Source organism: Mastomys coucha, unplaced genomic scaffold (genome assembly GCF_008632895.1).
Source record: "Mastomys coucha isolate ucsf_1 unplaced genomic scaffold, UCSF_Mcou_1 pScaffold9, whole genome shotgun sequence".
Classification (NCBI taxonomy): Eukaryota; Metazoa; Chordata; class Mammalia; order Rodentia; family Muridae; genus Mastomys; species Mastomys coucha.
In genome coordinates this window covers 35,160,104-35,180,046 of record NW_022196915.1, presented here as the reverse complement: position 1 = coordinate 35,180,046, position 19,943 = coordinate 35,160,104, and the positions used below count along the sequence as shown (strand labels likewise).

The following is a 19,943-nucleotide window of genomic DNA, read 5'->3' as shown; positions in this document are numbered from 1 at the left end:
GTTTCTCTGTGTAGCCCTAGCTGTCCTGGAACTCACTCTGTAGACCAGGCTGGCCTTGAACTCAGAGAGCTGCCTGCCTCTGCCTCCCAGTGCTGGGATTAAAGGTGTGCACCACCACTGCCCAGCTGAATTATACTTTTAAATGTTACCTCTTTACTTTACATTCATTTATGTTGGGATGTAACACTAGCTGGCCTCGAACTCCCTGCAGTCCAGGCTGACTTCAAACTCTCTGTGTAGCCTACACTGGCCTTACACTTTCACTTCTGCTTCACACTCCTGAATGCTGGGATTATAGGCATGCACCTAGTTATGTCTTCACCAAGGGTTTATATCACAAAGCAATATTTAAAGAACTTTCTGTATACTCTATAAAACTACTGTTAACCCCCCTGAGACCCTGTGTCAAAGAACCAAACCTCAATAAACAACTATCTAAAAATATGCTGCTGGTTAAGCTGTTTAATATCCCCCATGTAAGGACTTACTCAATTGACGTCACAGAAGTAAATTCTAAGAAAAAGTTGTTCTTTGTCAACTATTGTCTCCTTTCTATTTAATCACATAATAAGAATTTTATAATCTCCACATTACCCCTTTTTGCCTTGTTACCAAGATGTGTTAAAGTACAGTAAATACAATTATTTAAAGCTTTAGTATAATTATTTACTTATTTCTGCATAATAATTTTATTATATGCTTTATGTGTTTTCTATTGCAATTCTGACTGTAGTTAGGTATAATTAACAAATAATAAAATGAATATCACTGAGGTTCCTAACAAAGAAACAGTAAACAAAGTGACCACCCAGCTCCGCCCTGTGTGGTTTACCTTCTAGAAGAACACTGACAGATTTAAGGACATTTATCTTCTCAGAGTCCAGGGCTAACTCACTACCTGCCTACTCCCGGTGTCTACCAAAAGGAAAGTCTCCTGAATTGCTTTCTGTCATTTTAATTTACCTTAATGGTTTTTTTCCAAAGGAAGATAAAAAGCAAATGGAGGGTTTTCAGGTATGAGGAGGAATTCTTAGATTCTGAGGACACAGGACTATCGTCTGTGAGTTCAGTGAGCTCACATTAGCAGGCATCATCTGCTGTGTGTTAGCCTCCAGCAGCTGGCCTCACACACAGGACTCAGCACTTGAAGGCCCGAAGCATTGCTACTTGACTGTTTGAATCTTAGGATGTGCAAGAAAACCAGTTAGGAAAGGTGATGTTGCTGTTCCCAGTCCCTTCTGCCCCTGTGCACTGAGGCGCTGTCAACAATCATGAGGAAGATTATGGAGTCAGCTAGACACCACCATAATCAATACTGCATAATTCTGTAAATCCTCTTTTTAAAGTCAATATTGTTAAAGCCTCGGGTCACTTATGCTTTACATAAAATTCAAGAAACACTGAAGCCCTAAATTTTTAAATAACACAAATGTTGAACTGAAACTGTGTGAAATAGTATGAATTTTAACTTTTACAATTAAAAAAAAAGTAAACCTACCTTCTCTTTCAAAAGTCGGAAAAGAATCCAGGGTACTATGCATAAGATATAGAGAACTATGGTGTGCTGATTACACAAACTGAGGCCACACGAAAAAGCACCAATGGCTGCTATCTGAGAAAAAAAAAGAAACACTACGTCAAATCTACCCAAAATTCTAAACATAACAGTAAAAAACCCTTAATGCATGTGCACAGCCTCTGTGTGCCAACTTAGAGCCAAGCCCTGAGATGCCAACAACCATGCTAATACAGTCACTAATTTTTTGGGGGGGTGGGGCGGTTTCAAGATAGAGTTTCCCTTGGCTGTCCTGGAACTCACTCTGTAGACCAGGCTGGCCTCGAACTCAGAAATCTGCCTGCCTCTGCCTCCCAAATGCTGGGATTAAAGGCATGTGCCACCACCACCTGGCCAGTCACTAATATTTATCAGTGGTCGTTTGGGTAATTTTTTCCCCCAGTCTCATAAAACCCTCCAGTTTGACCTTAAGACTGTCTTCGAAGTGACCCATGGGAAGCCCCTTACAATGATGACCAGTAACAGGGTACTGTATTATTCTGAACTGAAATCTGTCATTAAAATTCAACAATTCTGCTTTACCCTACTAAATAAATAAAATTTTATTCAGAACTTTGGTTATCACATAGGAGGCTTTTTGTTGCTACTGAACATGTAGTTGTTTCATAAGCGATGGCAGATCTCCTTAACCACAGCAATTAGGCCCTCTGAATGATTCTCTACTATCCAATTGCAGGGCAGATCCTGAGCACCCCCCATTCCCACATCCCACCTTCCACAGCTCCACAGCTCATCCAGGGCCTGCTCCCTCACAAGAATTTGGTTTGACCAAAATCTCCCTTTATCTTTATACTTCCTGTCAGGTTTCTTTCCTGACTCCCTGCCAGCTCCTTGGCTATACATTTCCACTTTTCTCTGTATTTGGAGTTAAGGCTGCCACCATGGTCCCTATGGCTGAGCCCAAGAAAGCCTGCTCATGTCCCAAATGAGCACATGGTACCTATGTATGTATCAAGGGTTTTTCTTTAACATGCTCAGAAAAGGTTGTTTTAAACAAAGCACTCTAAGGCATGGAGATTTATGGGAACCACAATTAACCTATGGTAGCCTTTGTTTCCTAGTCTAAGAGCAAGCTGCCCTGAGCCAAGGCGATGCAGCCTTTCGAAGGCACGGAGCTCATAAGCACTTAGAAGACAAGGCTCCTTGACGTTGCAGATGACTGTAGTGGTGATCTCTTAACTACTTGGGTTTTTACATTTGATGCTCTTCTCCTGGCTAAAACTAATTTATAGCTGTGATTTTCCCTGTAACTAATGAGGAATCGATGTACTACATGACGTTACCTTAAGGTGATCCATCCACAGCTTGGCCTCACAACACACACACTCAGTGGTGTACAAACCAAACACATTCTTCCCCCAGGACTCACTAGACACTCCATATTTCTCATTCTTCAAAACCTCTGAACTCTTGAGCAGGGGAAAGTCCCAAGCTTAAAAGCTACCAGGGTCCCACTCCTAGCAAAGGGACCGAGTGTGACCGTCTCTCCACCTGCCCAGATTCCCCCTGACAGGAATCAGAACAGATGAGTGTGGTCTAAACCAAAGTTAAAAAGAAATACATTTCTGCCTAGAAATTGAAACAAAAACCGATTTCACTTTGATCAAACTAGCTTACCTTTGATCTCTCCTCTGCGGCTGTTGCCTCCTCAAAACGCACAGTAAGCGCCATGAGCAGACCCACAAACAGATTGTTTAAGCTAAAAACCTCAGCTGCAATGGACCACTGCCATGTTAGGCGAGAAAATGAAAACACCCCCGCAGCAAGGATTCCTCCGGCATGTGAGCCAGAAAGCCTGCAAACACAGATAACATGAAATCTCTCTCTGAACAAAAGGAGCTGACTTTTCTTTCAGAAACTCTACCAGCAGAAATGATGACAATTGCCCAGCCCTCTCCTAACACACTATAACCAACACGTTCTTCATCTAACAATTCCAACAGATTTTAGTTAGGAAGCCCACATGTCCACAAATCAACAAGCCTGCGGACAGAAGGAGGTTTTACTTTTCAGATCGAACTTGAACCTGGTCAGACAACCTAGACAGATGGCTACAGATAAAGCTGGGACATTCCCAAACAGCCACAAACGGACATGTTGAAATTGTACAGCTTAACAAAAGGCAAAACATCTATTTGGGAATATTCAATTATTGCTTCTCGTGGAAGGTGGAGCCTGGGACCTTTTACCTTTATCTCCTGGTGTGACCATGGAGGTCTTGATCAAAGTATGTGATGATGTTAAGATCTTGTATAGCAATGTTCTTAACTTCTGCTTTTTGCTTTAGACAAAGTAAAGATAAATTGTTCTTCTAAAGAGGCAGATAGGAATGTAAAGTTCAACAAGCGTAAAGAAGCAAAGGCTACTTCAGCAAACAAACTGCTCACTCCCTGAATATCAACAAGAGCCATGCAGTGACTCCCTGGGGACTCTGTACCCATAGGACTTGTGACTGGTCACATGACCGGCCACTGCAGTATACCTAGCCAGAATAATCCCCACCTTGCTATAAATCTACAACTACAAAATTTAAAACAACTACTGAGTATTTCAGGAGCTTTGGAAATCCAGCAGCCATCACTGGGTATCTCACTCAACACAACTAGGAAATCCAGTAACCCTTACTAGACCTAACAATTGATACTAATTGCTCTAAGTTATTAGTTTTCAGATATTTTGTTTTGTATAAAAATATGAAGTAATTTCAATCAACCCCTGTAGGAAAAAAAGTAAGATAAAATTTCAACACGGGAGCTGTAATGGAGGCTCAGTGGTTAAGGGTGCTTACTGGTGGTGGTGCACACCTCTAATCCTGGCACTCAGAATTAAGGTGCTGAGTCCCCAGGGAGTCACAGTATGGTCCTTGCTGATAAGCAGTTTGTTAGAAGTAGCCTTTGATTCTTCACATTTGATGAACTTTACATTCCCATCTGCCTCTTTGGAAAAACACAATTTATCTTTACTTTGTCTAAAGCAATCCCAGGCAGAGGCATGGATCTCTGAGTTTGAGGCCAGCCTGGTCTACAGAGTGAGTTCCAAGACAGCCAGGGCTACACAGAGAAACCCTGTCGGCTGGGGAAAGGGGGAAGAAGGCATGCTTACTGTTCTTCCGGAGGACCTGGGTTCAGCTCACTGAATGCTGTTTTCTTCTTTCTTTCTTTCTTTCTTTTTTTCTTTTTTTTTCGAGACAGGGTTTCTCTGTGTAGCTCTGGCTGTCCTGGAACTCAATCTGTAGACTAGGCTGGCCTCGAACTCAGAAATCCACCTGCCTCTGCCTCCCAAGTGCTGGGATTAAAGGTGTGTGCCATCACTGCCCTGCTCACTGTATGTTGTTATAAATGAATCAGCCTGGAATCCAATTTTCCAATATACTGGGCCCCATCCCTTGGCTAACACCAGCATTATAGCTGTGTGCCTCAAAACTCCCTAATGCAGCAGCATGCCATCCCCAGCACACATCAGGGCTCATGTTGTACCCTCAATACAATGTCCTCCCTTCTCCTTCCTTTGTACTTGGATCTTACTCTTACTGACTTCTCTTTAGTTCTCAGAGTAGTCCATCTCTGAACACTCTATCTTCCATCTTCGTTTATATAGAAGCACCTTGCTTCAAACATACAAAGAAAACAAGGAGAGAGTGGATTAGCCTTAAAAACATTTGAGTTTTGTTTTCTGAAATAGGGTCTCATTCTGTAGCTGAGGATACCCTCAAACTCATCATAATCCTCCTGCTCCCACCTCTTAACTTCTGGGATCATAGGTATGTGTCACCACAGCTGGCTTTATAACATTTTAATAGAACTTGGTTTCATCTCTCAAATTCAATTTTGGAAAGTTGTCATAAGACACAAGCATCCTTCCTCCAGTTAACACATAAATTAGCATCATGGAAGAAATGGCAGACTGAACAGTAAGGTTACAGTGAGTCTGAAACAAATCGGTTTCTTAAAAGTTCTTCGTATAGTCTACAACTGATCAATAAGTGGGCAAATGAATCAAAGGATCCTTATGTGAAGAAGTACCAATGCCAATAAATTATGAAAAAGTACTCGCCATTCTTTGCCATTAGCAGAATACAAATCAAGATTATATTGAGATTTCCTCTCACACCGACATTATGATTATAATGTAGGAAAACCAATAACATACACTGGGAAGGATGAAATAAGGAGGGGTCCCCTCTACACTAGGTAGGGATGTCAGAGAGTACAGTCAGATGTTCCTCAGAAACCGGAAACCAGAACTGACGTAGAGGGCAAAGTCTGCGACACCTGCACAGCACCTAAGCAGAGGACTGAGCCTACACACCTGTCATGAGTGACACAAGAAGATGGCTCATGTGTCCAACAGAGTAGTGAGCAACTGTAAAGAAGAATGAGATCACCTTTGTGCAGAAAATGGTGGGACTGGGGTGCTATTGTCTTAAAATAAGTTAAGCCCAGAAATATACCACATTTTCTTCTATGTAGAATTTTAGATTTAAAAAATAAAAAAGGCAGTCAGGCAGGATACATGCCTTTAATGCCAGCAGTCAGAGGGCAGAGGTAGGCAGATCTCTGAGTTCAAGAAAGAGGTCTCTGGTCTCAAAGAAAGTTCAGTACAGCCAGGGCTACATAAAGAAACCCTGTCTCAAAGAACCTACTTAATTGATTAATTAATTTATTTATCAAAAGGACTTGAAACCAGAGGGGGAACTGTGGGTGGGGGACAGAAGAGAATAATAAGGAAAGGTGAATAAAATCAAAATACACGCAACACCTGCATGAAACTGTCACTATGAAATCCATCATTTTGTGCCATAAATACAATATGCTTAAAAAGTAACATTTTTTATTTTCAAACAAAGAAACTGGGGCCCACCTAGGTCAGGCTATTTTTCCAAGGTCCCTGGGTAACTGATGGCTGACCAGCACTCACACTGTAGCCGAGCTGCCTCATGTCGCTATGTTGTGGATTCAAAGACAGGTATTTGGGTTTTGTCTTGTTTTTGTTTTTGTTTTTAAATTTATTTATTTATTATATATAAGTACACTGTAGCTGTCTTCAGACACACCAGAAGAGGGCATCAGATCTCATTATGGATGGTTGTGAGCCACCGTGTGGTTGCTGGGATTTGAACTCAGGACCTCTGGAAGAGTAGTCAGTGCTCTTAACCACTGAGGCATCTCTCCAGCCCTGGAATTTGGGATTTAATATGAAATGATTTATTCTGGATTAGTGGCAAATTGTATTTTGATTAAATGTGTATCTTCTGGAATGAAGAATGAACTAGAATAAGGTTTTGATAGTTTTTAGAATTGTGTCTGTTTCCACATTACATAAAAACAACATACTATTGTGTAAGTCTAAACTATATTCAAAACCTCTCTTCACAGGTTTAAATCTACTTTTTCTGGAAGAAAACTTTGTCAAAAATTTAAACCACCAGATGGATAATTAAGTGGAATCAAAGACTGATATTACTGACTGATATCAATAAATCCTCAGAAAGAAATCCAAAGATTCCCTAATGTGCAATGATTTTATGTCTATTTTGTTATATTCAAGATGCCCAACATAGTTGAACTGATTGATTACATCAGTCATTAGAATTAGGAATTATTGCTATTTGCTCTTTCAGATTGAAATATTGAACAAAACAAGGTAACATTGGTGTCACTAAGAAAGTGTATGTAGTCACGTTAGGCTTCTTACCAATGCTTAGGTATAGCTTTTCCTGAACATTAACCTCATGCCAGCAAAATCTGAATGAATGCTCCAACCTCAGATCAGGACAGTTTTGCAGTAAACTGTATCTCCCTGCACTAAATTGACCTCAGTGCCAGAGAAATAACATATGAAACCATTGAGTAAAGATATAGATGAAAAAGACGTACTTCCTATAAAAACGGTGACAGAAGTCACATCTACAGTCTTCATCTTTGGCATGAAGGAGGAGCTTGCTCAGAGTTTGAACTAATCAATCTGGGGCTGTGGTTCTAAAGCAGGTTACAGACAGAAGGCCATGGGCCTTTTAGTTTGTCTGTTTTGCAGCAGCAGAGCGTAAGAGGCTGTGTTTTCCATTCCAATGAACACCTATAGTTCAATTCTGTTGTTCCTACACAGGGTTTCTCTGTGTAGTCCTGGATGTCCTGGAACTCACTCTGTAGACCAGGCTGGCCTTGAACTCATAGATCTGCATACCTCTGCTTCCCCAGATCTGGGATTAAAGGATGTGCCATGCTGCCCAGCACTCTCATTCAAATTTGTAATTCAAGCCAGTCTAGTAGGTGTGGAGTAGTTGGCATCCTAAAGAGCCCATGCATTTTTCTTCTGTCTGCCTGCCATTTGTATACTTCTACCCTCTGTGCCACCTCATTAGCCTTGTCACAAATCTTAAAACTGAGTCACTTGCCCTTTTAAACCAAACTGTAGAGTTCTTCTAAGCATCTTTTGTTGTTTTAGACATGGTCTTATTATGTGGCCCTGGCTCGACTGAAACTTTGTGTGTAGACTGGGCTGACCTTGAACTCACAGAGATATGCTTGTCTCTGCCTTTCAAGTCCTGAGATTACAGGCATATATCATCTTACCTAACCATAACTCTTTAAAAATATATTTCTTTTCTACTAAACACAGCCAGTCAAATGATTGCAACCAATTATGCCCACGAGACACCATTCCCCTTTATTACAATTGCCATTTTTTCCAGTTCAATTATGAGAAAACTATCTAGAAAGTGGAGAAGAGGAAGTGCATATCTATGGGCAAGAAGTTGTGCATATAGCCATAGAATTATTGGGTTCTGTTTTTCTTTTTGAGACAGGTTCTCATGTAGCTCAGGCTGGCCTTTAAAATTGATCTGCCACAGATTCCCAAACTTTGGAATTATGTGTGTAACCACACCTCGCCTTTAAGCTCTCTTTAATTATCTCTATACATATTCCTACATAGGATTTGCCAGGCGTGATGGCACAGACCTATGATCCCAGCTCTCAGAAAGTGGAGACAGAAGAGTCATGATTCAAGAAGCCAGCTGGGCTCCACAGTTAGCTCTAGGCCAGCATGAGCTGCACAGTAAGACCGTGTCTTAAAAAAAAACCCAAGGGATAAAAGGGTAGAATGTTGAAAGTTTTGGAGGACTATTAATTTTATTTTTCATAAAATAATCTATATAGGCTGAACCTATATGCATTTCTTTGATTACAACAACATTTTATGAATCAATCTCTGAATTCCCCTAAAACACCTATGTTTTTTTTCTCATTTTTTTTGATGGCATTGAACTAAGAGATCTGCCTGCCTCTGCTTCCTGAGAGCTAGGATTAAAGATATGCACCAACAATCCAAGACTCTACTGCACATGTTTCAATGTTGTTTTTATGCTAAGATTCACAATCAGTATTACTGACTGCATAATTTTACAACATGCATGAAATGGTGGATTAAGAAAAGGGGGTAACTTGACATACCTCCTGTGAGAAAGGCTAGCACTCAAGAGTGATACATACAAGACTGCCCCCAAACACATACACTCACACACATACACACACACACACACACACACACACACACACACACACAATCGCATATGCATATATACACACGCACACACTCTCACAGACACACACTCATTCACATACACTCACGACACACACATACACTCACATATGCACATACACACATGCACACACATGCATACACACACTATGCTGGACCTTGATCTAAGTAAGGGCCTCCTGCTTGCTAGGCAAATACCCCACTGCTAAGCTACATGCCCAGCTGAACACAAGGCTCTGTGGACAGTGACAAAGGAGGAAGTGCAACTGAGCTTAGAGACTGTAGCGCCTATAGCTATGGAGTAGCAGCAGTGGACCAAGCCTGGAGAGGAAGAGCAGGAGGACAAGGCCAGAGTTCAAGTAGGAAAGGAAAGGTTAGGACGAGGACTGTCTACAGCTTTGGAGATGGAGTCCTTTACTGCCAAACATTTTACAAGTTACTGATTTTCCTACTTTTCAAAAATATTTATTTTTATTTTAAGTGTATGAGTGTTTGCCGTGCATATGTGTATCACACACGTACAGTGCCCATGGAGGTAAAAGGGGTTGTCAAGAGTTCTAGAACTAGAGTCACAGACAGCTGTGAGCTACCATGTAGATGCTGAGAATCAAACCTGGGCCATCTGCAGGAGCAGCAAGCACTCTTAATTGCCAGGCCATCTCTCTAGCCAGCCCCATCCCTGTTAAACTACAATTCTCTCCATCTGTACCATTAACTGCCCTATTTTGCCTATTAGTGATCACCCTGAGCTTAAGCCAATCCTGAAGCATGATAAACTCTAAGGTGATGTCCACCATCACCCCCAGAGTGAAGGAGCCAAGACAAACTCAGTATTACATCTGCTAGCACCTAACCCTTTAAAATGGTTCCTCTTCCTTCACAACCCTAATAGAAGGTCGTGACCAGAGTTAAGCTCTGTAATGATTCTGTCAACCTATATGCACCCGCTTCCTCCTCTCCTCTTCCTTCTCCTTGCCCTCTCCTCCCTATTCCTCCCTCCCCTCCCCTCTCCTCCCTATTCCTCCCTCCCCTCCCCTCTCCTCTTTCCACTGTTTCTGGGCTAAGCCAAAGCAGAACAGCACAGCAGAAGGACACAGTGGTAGAAGCTGCTCATCTCCTGGCAGTCAGCAGCAGCAAGACAAGAGAGGCCAGGGATGAGTCAGACCTTCCAACAGTTGTCTTCAACGATCCACTTCCTCCTACCAGGTCCCACTGCCTAACTCCCATCACCTACAAATAGTGCCATCACACTGTGAGCCCATCACTGGGGTAAGCCACAGATGATGCCAGAGTGTTCCATCAGGACCAGTGGGAAAGAAGGGCTCAGAGAAGGTGAGAAGGTAAGGGGAGGTGATGCAGGAACATGGGTATGATCAAAATATTACATACATGGATGAAAGTATCAAAAAGGAAATTAACTGAAAGTAATTCATGCCCATCAGCTGGCCTTCACCACACCAACCAATTTGGGGGGCATATTAGGGTCAAAACATAAGATAGGCTGATACCCCAACTCCGGCTTTCTTCAGTGTCTCTTTCTCTAGAGTATAGCTTGTCTTCACTTAGCTAACTCACTGTATATTCATAACTCAATAAAAGCACCAGGTTTTCTAAGGAGTTTTCCCTAAAATAGTTTTACTAAGACTAGGGTAGTTGTCTGTCCTCCAGGAGGTCAATAATTTAAATATATTAAGTGATACTTAATAGGTTTTTTATATTTCTAAAAATAATTGATTCTTAGGAATAAAAACTCTTTACTGTAAACAATCAAAGATAAGAGAACCATTGGGTAACTTAAAATTCTCTCTATATAATATATTACAAAGGAAAAAAAGAAATCTGGACTATTGATACCACTGGATAGCCATGTCAATGTAAAAGCGGATCACATACATGTCTGGTGTGTGTGTGTTTGGAGAAAAGATACTTGATTTTTTTGAAGATAAATGATTTTCATACTGTATATTTTATATTTAAGACACAAGCTTCGAATGGACTCCAAAGAGCAATGGCTCTAACTGCCTCAACCTCAGCCTAGCAATTTTTCTTTCATTCTTTTTTGTTTTCCCCTTTGAAGTATTGGGGGTTGAACCCACAACTCTGCACATGCTAGGCAAGTTCTCTACCACTGAGCAACACCCCAGCAACACAACTTTCAAATCAAGCTTGTAATTATTCCATTATTAGAGAGAAATCTTAGTGTGACAAGATCGCTCAGTGGTTAAGCCTGTTGCCAAGACGATAACCTAAGTTTGATCCCTAAAGCCCACATAAGGAATCTTTTAACTGTGAAAACCAAATGTACTTTAGGTTTGGGGTAAATTTCATTTCCTCTAGGAACCATGCTCTGGGGGCTAGAGAGATAGCTCAGTAACTAAGAGCATCTGTTGCTCTCACTGAGGACCCAGCAACCACAGGGAGGCTCACAACCATGGTAAATTCAGTTCCAGGGGATCCAATGCCCTTTGCTGAACTTTGTGTGAACCGGGCATGTATGTGGCAAAGCACTCACACATGTAAAATAAAATAATTCTAAAGACATAAAAAGAACCACACCCCTACAGGCTTGTTCTTTAAAACTATAAAAAGTGGTATCCTGGCAACAAATAAGGTAGAAAATTAAAGGGTTCCTTCTTTGTTACGTTGATTTTGAAAAATTAATATGATGTCCATGTGGATACAGCTTCTAGACGCTAAGGCATGCTCGCTCCTCTCATTATTCTGTACTTTAATCTTCAAATGTTCTTTTGGGAAGACTATAGAAATAATTTATGTAAAGAGCACCTTTGTCTTTCATTTTACTTGACTTATTCTTTACTTACAACATAAATATTTCCAAGGGGATAATAAATACAGAGGGTTCACAGTTACACTGCCTTTCACATACAGATGTGTAAAAAAGTTCCTTATAGTTTCCCAGTGTTTTGACAAAGTTCAATAACATTCTCATTGTCTGTTTTACTGAATCAAGTATCAATGAGCACTCCATATCAATAAAGCACAGCACATTAGAGGTAGAAAAACCTTAAACGTTCAGCAGGTTTTCCTAGATGATGCCACAAAGCTCTTAATGGTGAAACTGTCGGAGAGTAGTTGTGCTTTTTAAATGTGTTGAGAAGTGAAGAGATGAGTGTTGAGAGTGCTCCGGAATCTACGGAAGTCCTCCCTGAAGTCCTCCGGTCTCTATCAAACTGCCCTGTTTGATGACTGAGCCCTGGAATCATCCTTCCTAACAACAAGGGAGTGGCTTGTGAGTGAGCAGATGAGTTAGTTGAAATCTCTTTTAGGAAAAAGCTTGAATAAGGGCACACTATATCTCCTCTGCCCCACAAAGCTATTACATGCAATTTTTTCCAGTTGGGCTAAGTTATATAAGTAGAATAAAATGTCATTAATAAATTTTCCTGCATATATAACCGCTCAATGACTTAACCGTCCTATTTTCTTTCTAAGGAGTCTTTCTTTCAAAAACAAATGGAAGGAAACTGGGCCTGATAGTGCACTTTTAGAATCCCAGCACTGAGGGGTTGGAAGCTGGAGTTCAAGGCAGTCTGGGCAGAAAGACGACCTAGTCTGTTTGTTTGTTTGTTTTCTTTTTTTTTTTTCTTAAGATTTATTTATTTATTATATGTAAGTACACTAGCCATCTCACCAGCCCCAAAGATTTATTTATTTATTATATGTAAGTACACTGTAGCTGTCCTCAGACACACCAGATGAGGGCATCAGATCTCATTATGGTTGGTTGTGAGCCACCATGTGGTTGCTGGGATTTGAACTCATGACCTTCCGAAGAGCAGTCGGTGCTCTTCCCTGCTGAGCCATCTCACCAGCCCCGTTTGTTTGTTTTCTTTAAAAAAAAAAAAAAGGAGGGAGGAAGGATGTCTAGTTTGGTATTAATATTTGGCTATGACTTTTAAATGAAAATATTGATCTAAGCCAATGGAATAAGCTGTCATGTACTACCCATACTGCCTACTTGGCACATTAACTAGGAATATTTCCCTAAATAAAACAAAACAATTGTCACCAATCCAAAGACTAAGTCTGGTGATTAAAAAAAAATGATAAAAATTACCTAACTAAAAGTCCCATTTCTGGGCTAGAGAGATGGCTCAGCAGTTAAGAGAACTGGTTGTTCGTCCAAAGGAAATGAGTTTGATTCTCAGCACTCATTTGGTAGCCAACAACTTAAAACTCCAGTTCCTGGGTACCCAACACACTCTTCTGGTCCCCACAGGCACTGTATGCATGGGGTGCACAGACATACATGCAGGAAAACTACCCAAACACACACCCTTACACACACACTCACAACACACTCTTCTGGTCTCCACAGGCACTGTATGCATGGGGTGCACAGACATACATGCAGGAAAACTACCCACCCTTTCACACACACTCACAAACACTTACATACTCACACTGGCATACATGCACACGTAGACACACCCACACACCCCCACTCACTCACACAGACTTACATACACATTCATACACTCACACTTGCACACATGTCCACATAGACACCACCACATACCCACACAAACTCACATGCATTTATACTCACACTTGCACACTCACATACATAGACACACTCACTCACACTTACACACACTCACATTTGCACAATGCACACATAGACACCACCACATACCCCTACACTCCCTCACACATACATATACACACTCATACTTGCACACATGTACACATAGACACACCCCCACACACCTACATGTGTGTTTTCCATTGTGTTTTCACTTGGCAACCCATGAACCCTATCTCAACTTTTCTTTCATTTTCTTGAACAAATCTGCATAAGTAAGTAATCTTTCCAGAAAGCAAATACAGTTAATAATGGGCTAAGTTAGAGTCTTGAAATTAAAATCTAGTAAAAACTAAAAGACATACAGAAATGTCTGACTAATTCATAATACTTGATCACACCAATAGAACCCAGGAGCGAAGGGAGTTCAAAGGAGATCACAGACTAATTAAGATATTGAAAACAGTCTAAAGACACTATTTTCCAATTTAATTTAACATTTTGTGATGAGGTAACTATAGTATTTATTAATCCAGTTTTTTTAATAATGTGAAGTCAAAGAAAGAATTACTTCAAATAAACAACACATTTTTAGAATTTACTGTGACTTACAAAAATTGTAACCTGATAAGCCATATAGAAATCACACACTTTGAACACTACTGCTGTGATCATTTAAATAAAACAACCACTATGTTTTATTTACCTTTTATTTATCAAGGGTAGCCACATATCAATATCAGTAACCAAAACCAAGTTTCTATACTACAGAGAAGGTGTACTTAATTCTAAGGGGTCACACCAGTAGAGAACACAGGGTTACAGATAGACACAGTAGTCAAGTGAGCCACCACTGAGCTGAATGTCCAGCCTTCTTTGAATTTTATTTTTGAGAGACAGAGAGGGAGAGACAGAGACAGAAACAGAGACAGAGAGATTGTGTGTGTGTGTGTGTGTGTGTGTGTGTGTGTGTGCGTGTGTGTGTTTTACTGAGGACTGAACCCAGGGCCCTTGAACATACTGAACTACATCCCAGGCATCTGTAACTTTATTTTTGGGATGAGGTCTCTTTAAGTTCCCAGACAGGCCTTGAATTTGCTGTATTTCAACCCTATCCTCCTGAGTACCTCGGATTACAGACTTGTACTGTAAGGCCCAGTTTGTTTTATTTTTTGTAAACATATTCTATGTATAAATATAATGTGATTTATTTGTAGTAAATGAATCTTGATTTTTTTGGGGGGGCCCAGGTTATCACTAAAATCATGTGGTTCACAGCCAAACATTAGGCAGAGGGAGATCCCAAAGTGGATGTCTCCATCAGGTCTCTTCCCTTGAATCTCAGGGAACCCTGTGGAAGAGGGAGAGGAAGAGTTGTAGGAGCCAGAGGGGTCAAGGACCCAGAAGAACAGGGTCCACAGACATCATCTAAGCAGGGCTCATAGGGGCTCGCAGAGTCTGCATGGCTCTGAGTCAGGTCCTCTGCATATATGTTATGGTTGTTCGCTGGTTGTTGCTCTGGGACTCCTGACAGTGGGAGTCAGGGTGTCTCTGACTCTTGCCTGCCCTTGGGACCCTTCTACTACTGGGTTACCTCACCCGGCCTTGGTATGAGGGTTTGGGCCTAGTTTTACTGTATCTCCATGTGTAGTGTTCAGTTGATATCCCTGGGAGGCCTGCTCTTTTCTGAAGGGAAACAGAGGAGGAGTGGATTTGGGGGTGGGGATGGGAGGAGCACAGCGGGGGAAACTGTGGCTGGTATGGATTGAAAACAACAAAGACAACAATAAAGCCATGTGGTTCAGTTTAGGAGAAGGCAGTGCTCTGTACAATGCAGACAAACATGTAAGGACTGTACAGGAAGGAGGTCAAGTCTTTTCAATTTCACTGAGTAATGCAAATGACAGATTCACTGAAGAGAGTGACTGTGATGGCTTTAAGAAAGCCCATCCTAACAAATGGGAGCATCAACGTTTTCTAGTTAAAACGTAGCCACTTTCTTTTTGGTCCATAACATCCTTGAGACCCAGACAGGGCTCCTAAGAAAGCTGCTGATTGTGCGGGAGTTTTCTCACCGACAGAACAGTATTCATCTGTTGACTCAATGGATAAATCAGGAGGTTACAATTTATAGCACTGACACAGATTTGTTATAGACAATAACGTGCATTTTTCTTTCCACTACATGGTATTTGATTTTCATGTATAGTCACATACTTGTCTAACCCTCAATCAGAAGGCAAATAACAGAAACCTGAAATTCGTTCCCAACACACACATTTGATGTGCCTCATAAAATTCATGAATCCATTTAACTTCAGTGATACCCACATACAAAGAACCACACACGGGGATGCACTAGCTTTTATTAACATTAAGCATTGAAGTAGGATAAGTGGAAGCAGAAGCAGGCAGGTCAAGCAGCAGCATATGCACATTACTGGTTACTTAATTACTATAGTGTCACTTCCTAACGAGAAAGGCACAATGGATTTGAGGAAGGAAGTATGCTAAAGCAGGCTAGATCAACTGCACCTCTCTCTCTGCCCCCACCCCTATCCCCCCCCATGTGTCTGTGTGTGTGTCTGTGTCTGTCTTTGGTTTTGGTTTTCTGAGATGGGGTTTCTCTGTTCTAAGATTCACTCTGTAGACCAGGCTGGCCTCGAACTCAGAGATCGGCCTGCCTCTGCCTCTGTCTCCCAAGTGCTGGGATTAAAGGTATGCGCCACCACTGCCCACCACATGCATCATTCTTATCCTTCCATAGTCTTATCTTCCCAGGTTTTAGTCATGGAAATATGTGAAGGTTTCCTTCTGGCTCACTTACATAACCAACATCACAATTGTTCATCTCTCCAGGCTGTGTGGAGAATGGTCAAACCAGCATCTTAGGGAAGGAAAGCCCAAGCCCTGTCAGTCAGCATTCCTGTAGCAAATGTTCTCTGAGCATCAAATGTGTCAAGTTCTAGGCAGCAGAGAGCAGGCAATCCAAACCTTTTCACTTCCAGGTCCAGACCCGAAGAAAAAAAGCAGCAACTAAGAACACAGTATGTTCAAGTGTTATCTCTTCAGCCACCATCACTAGGCCTCAAAAATGATAATCTTCCCATTTTTAATACTTTGAAAGTAAGTCCTTATCTGACATTTTATAAAAAATGTGTTGCCACTTTTGAGAAAAAAAAATCATACCAAGGTTACTTTCACTTCCTGAGCTGATCAAGACTACTGTTTTTGCCTGTAATAACTACTGATGCTCTTAAAGGAAAACCTGCCATGTGTTATTCATGATTTAAAACCATAGAAAAGTAGAGGAAAATTTAAAGCCTTCAAAAGAGAAAAAAAAAAAAACTACACAGTACAACTAAAACGGAAGGAATCAGACCATGAATAGTTTCCGTGAATAAATGTAATCAATCAATCAGTTTCTGTGAGAATTGAGGTCTACAGGCCAGCACCATGCTTCAGCAGGTAAAGCGGCTTTCAGCCAAGCCTGAAGGGTTCCAGGACCTACAGGGTGACGGGAAAGAACCAATGCCCAACAGCCGTTCTCTGACCTCCAGAGGTGCACTGGGGCGCACTGTGGCATGCGCATGCCTCCTCAACGCCCATAAAGTGTTTAGTCAAACAAGATTAACCTAATCTAGCTATATAATAAAGCTGTAAAGTCTAAAACAGTTCATTTCGTTGTCCCTCACTGTCTCGTACCTAAACAATCTAGAAAGAAGCACTGGACGAGTGTTCAGCGTCCCATTGTCTCTTGTATGCCAGGAACTTGCACGATGAGAGCGATACCTGCTGAGGTGCTTGCCGACTTCAAAAAGTAGCCCGCTTACAGACCACACGTGTTCAAACAAACACGTAGCACCTGGAAATGAGCTTGCTACTCAGTCTTGACGGCCTGCTTGGCGTTCAACAGTTGAACTGAAACTGCCTCCAGCACATTATTGTCAAAAGCACAGACAAGAGCATCTATCTCAACACCCAAAGCCCTTTTCACAGAACACTTGGAAGATGTGGCCTCACTGCTACACTAACACCTTGCAAGTGTAGGAAGTAAACACAAAGCATCCAAATAATTAAAACCGAGGTATTGAAGGGATCGAGCTACTTTCATCACCAACACCAAGAAACATGGAAAACAGGAAACTGAATATGAAGTACCTAAGTCACTTTAATATTCAACTTGTTAAGGTCATCATCTATCTCTGAGAGTCAGAAAAACTGCAAGTCTGTGTGAGTTACAAGTTACCGTTTTATTTGTAATTTTAAGAAATAGGTGCATTTATTAGCCGGCCAGTAATAACTGATGACTAGTTCCAGTAGCAAGGATCTCGGCAGGAAACAGATTTAGCAATTTAAATGTTTTATAAGTTTTTGTAATTGAGGAAACTTTTCATAATCTGACATTTGTTAAAACCACTTATTAGAAATTATGCAGCACAGTAGCTGTGGAAATATGAGCTAGCTCCACAATTATAAAGTCGGCCTCTGCAGCCCTTCCCTATTGTACAGAGTGGCATAAGCCCCACGGCGGCCTATCAGCTAACTGGCAGGCAGGGGGCTGCTCTATTCAAAGTGAGAGATACAAGCTGCAGGGCAAAAACCTGGCAGCTCCCATCTGACCCCACAATCCCCTACTGGTGACAGCTCCAAGCTCCATGGCAAATTAGGCCTTCTCATATTACAATTGGAGAAGACAGATTCCATTAGCAGTATCTGAAATTGAGTGGAGAGCTGCACTGTTATCAGACTTGACTCATAAGCACTGCTATTAATCAGAGCTATGATAGCATTTATATATTTCAAGCTATCTGCTGCCGCTGTGATATTCTGCTACAAAGGGTTGATGGGACTTAGGAAAGTGAACAATAGCGCTTTCTGGGAAAAGCAGAGTAAATCAAGAAAGTCTATGACTTCCGCACATTCTGAAGGGATTGCGGTTTACATAAATTTTCTCCCAATTGGAGATTGAGCTCTTCCTCATCTTACACATGGGATTTAGTTGTCACTCAATGGTAACAGCTGTGAAAAGGTGAAGCGGCCCACCGCTCAGAATATTGCCTTCGCTTTTAAAGCAATTAACCCATGAACAGGAGGATACCTGGTGATATCAAAGGGATTAGGCCAGGCAGTGCATTATTAACATCTCCTTGAACTAATTCTAACTCTGACTAGCTGTCAGAAAAGACTCTACAGTCTTAAAAGAGTTTTGGCCTGCTTTTCTCCCTTCAAAATGAAGCACTACTATTTGAGCCTAATATGTCCCTCAACTTATAAGAAAATGCAAATGAGCTGGGCTCTTAATATGCTTAACCAGCCCAAGTCAATGCAATTTTAATACAAGTATGAGAGAAATATATGATCAATTAACCAGGGATCAAGACAGATATTCCCCTGAAAGGGAATGAATGCTCCGGTACTTCCCATTCTCCCAAGTACGGAGGCTTGCTGACGACTTGTTACTTATGCATAGTTACTTCTGAAATTAGGAAGCGTGGCACATTCTTCTCTATGGCAATAATCTAAAACACTCTTTGAGTTGGAAAATCCAAATGTCCCTTAAGCAGGAGATTCCGCATTCTCCAAGGTATGGCATTTTCATTTTCTATTCTTTATTGAATGGCATCTTAATAGAAGCTGTAAGAATAGCAGATACACTGCTTAGAATCAAGCACTTTCCAAAACTATAATCAAATTAATTTCAACAGTGAATTAATGCTTAGAAATGTACAATATAAAAAATGGCAAAATTCCATGCATAAAATATGGACATAAAATAACCTGTCTGGAGATACTCAACTATTATTGCTATAATTGATGATAATTTCTTCGTAGTTCCATCACAGCACTGACTATTAAGACATATATAGTCTACATAACATACTCTACATGAAGAGATCTGATTTCTTACCACACAGCGCTTATGACCTTGTTTTTTTGTTTTTTTTTTTAAATAAATTTCCAGAACAGGGACTTTTAGAATGTCTGAAAGCATGCTGATTTAACGGATGGCTTATCTTAGTTTCTTTAGAAAGTAAATGTAGTTATAAAAACTCAAGGTGTTTTACTTTTATTTCTCATTGGGTGCTCAATAACCACCGGGCAGGCAACTGTCTGCAGTTCCATCTGGCCACTAGCAGCTGGAAATCCTCATCATCCCCACCACCACCAGCACCATCACCATCATCCTCACTGGCTGGCTTCAAGGCTACTGAGAGTGTTTTTCTACCTTATTCCTCCCTCCAAAAATGATATAGGATGTTCTCTGATGGGAGACTATGA

General features: G+C 41.1%; 1 protein-coding gene across 4 annotated transcripts in view; it reads right to left on the bottom strand.

Moving 5' to 3' along the window:
* The window catches only part of Tmem260 (transmembrane protein 260), a 67,920-nt gene that overhangs the window by 39,087 nt on the left and 8,890 nt on the right, over positions 1–19,943 (bottom strand). For all 4 annotated transcript variants that reach the window (XR_004116541.1, XM_031363085.1, XM_031363087.1 and 1 more), the window contains exons 4-5: positions 3,194–3,371; positions 1,499–1,612 (exon numbers count right to left, since the gene is read on the bottom strand). Coding sequence is in view for 3 of the 4 variants with exons in the window: in XM_031363085.1 (XP_031218945.1) it covers positions 1,499–1,612; positions 3,194–3,371 (292 nt within the window). In the remaining variant the exon portion in view is untranslated. The remainder of the gene's footprint in view (positions 1–1,498; positions 1,613–3,193; positions 3,372–19,943) is intronic.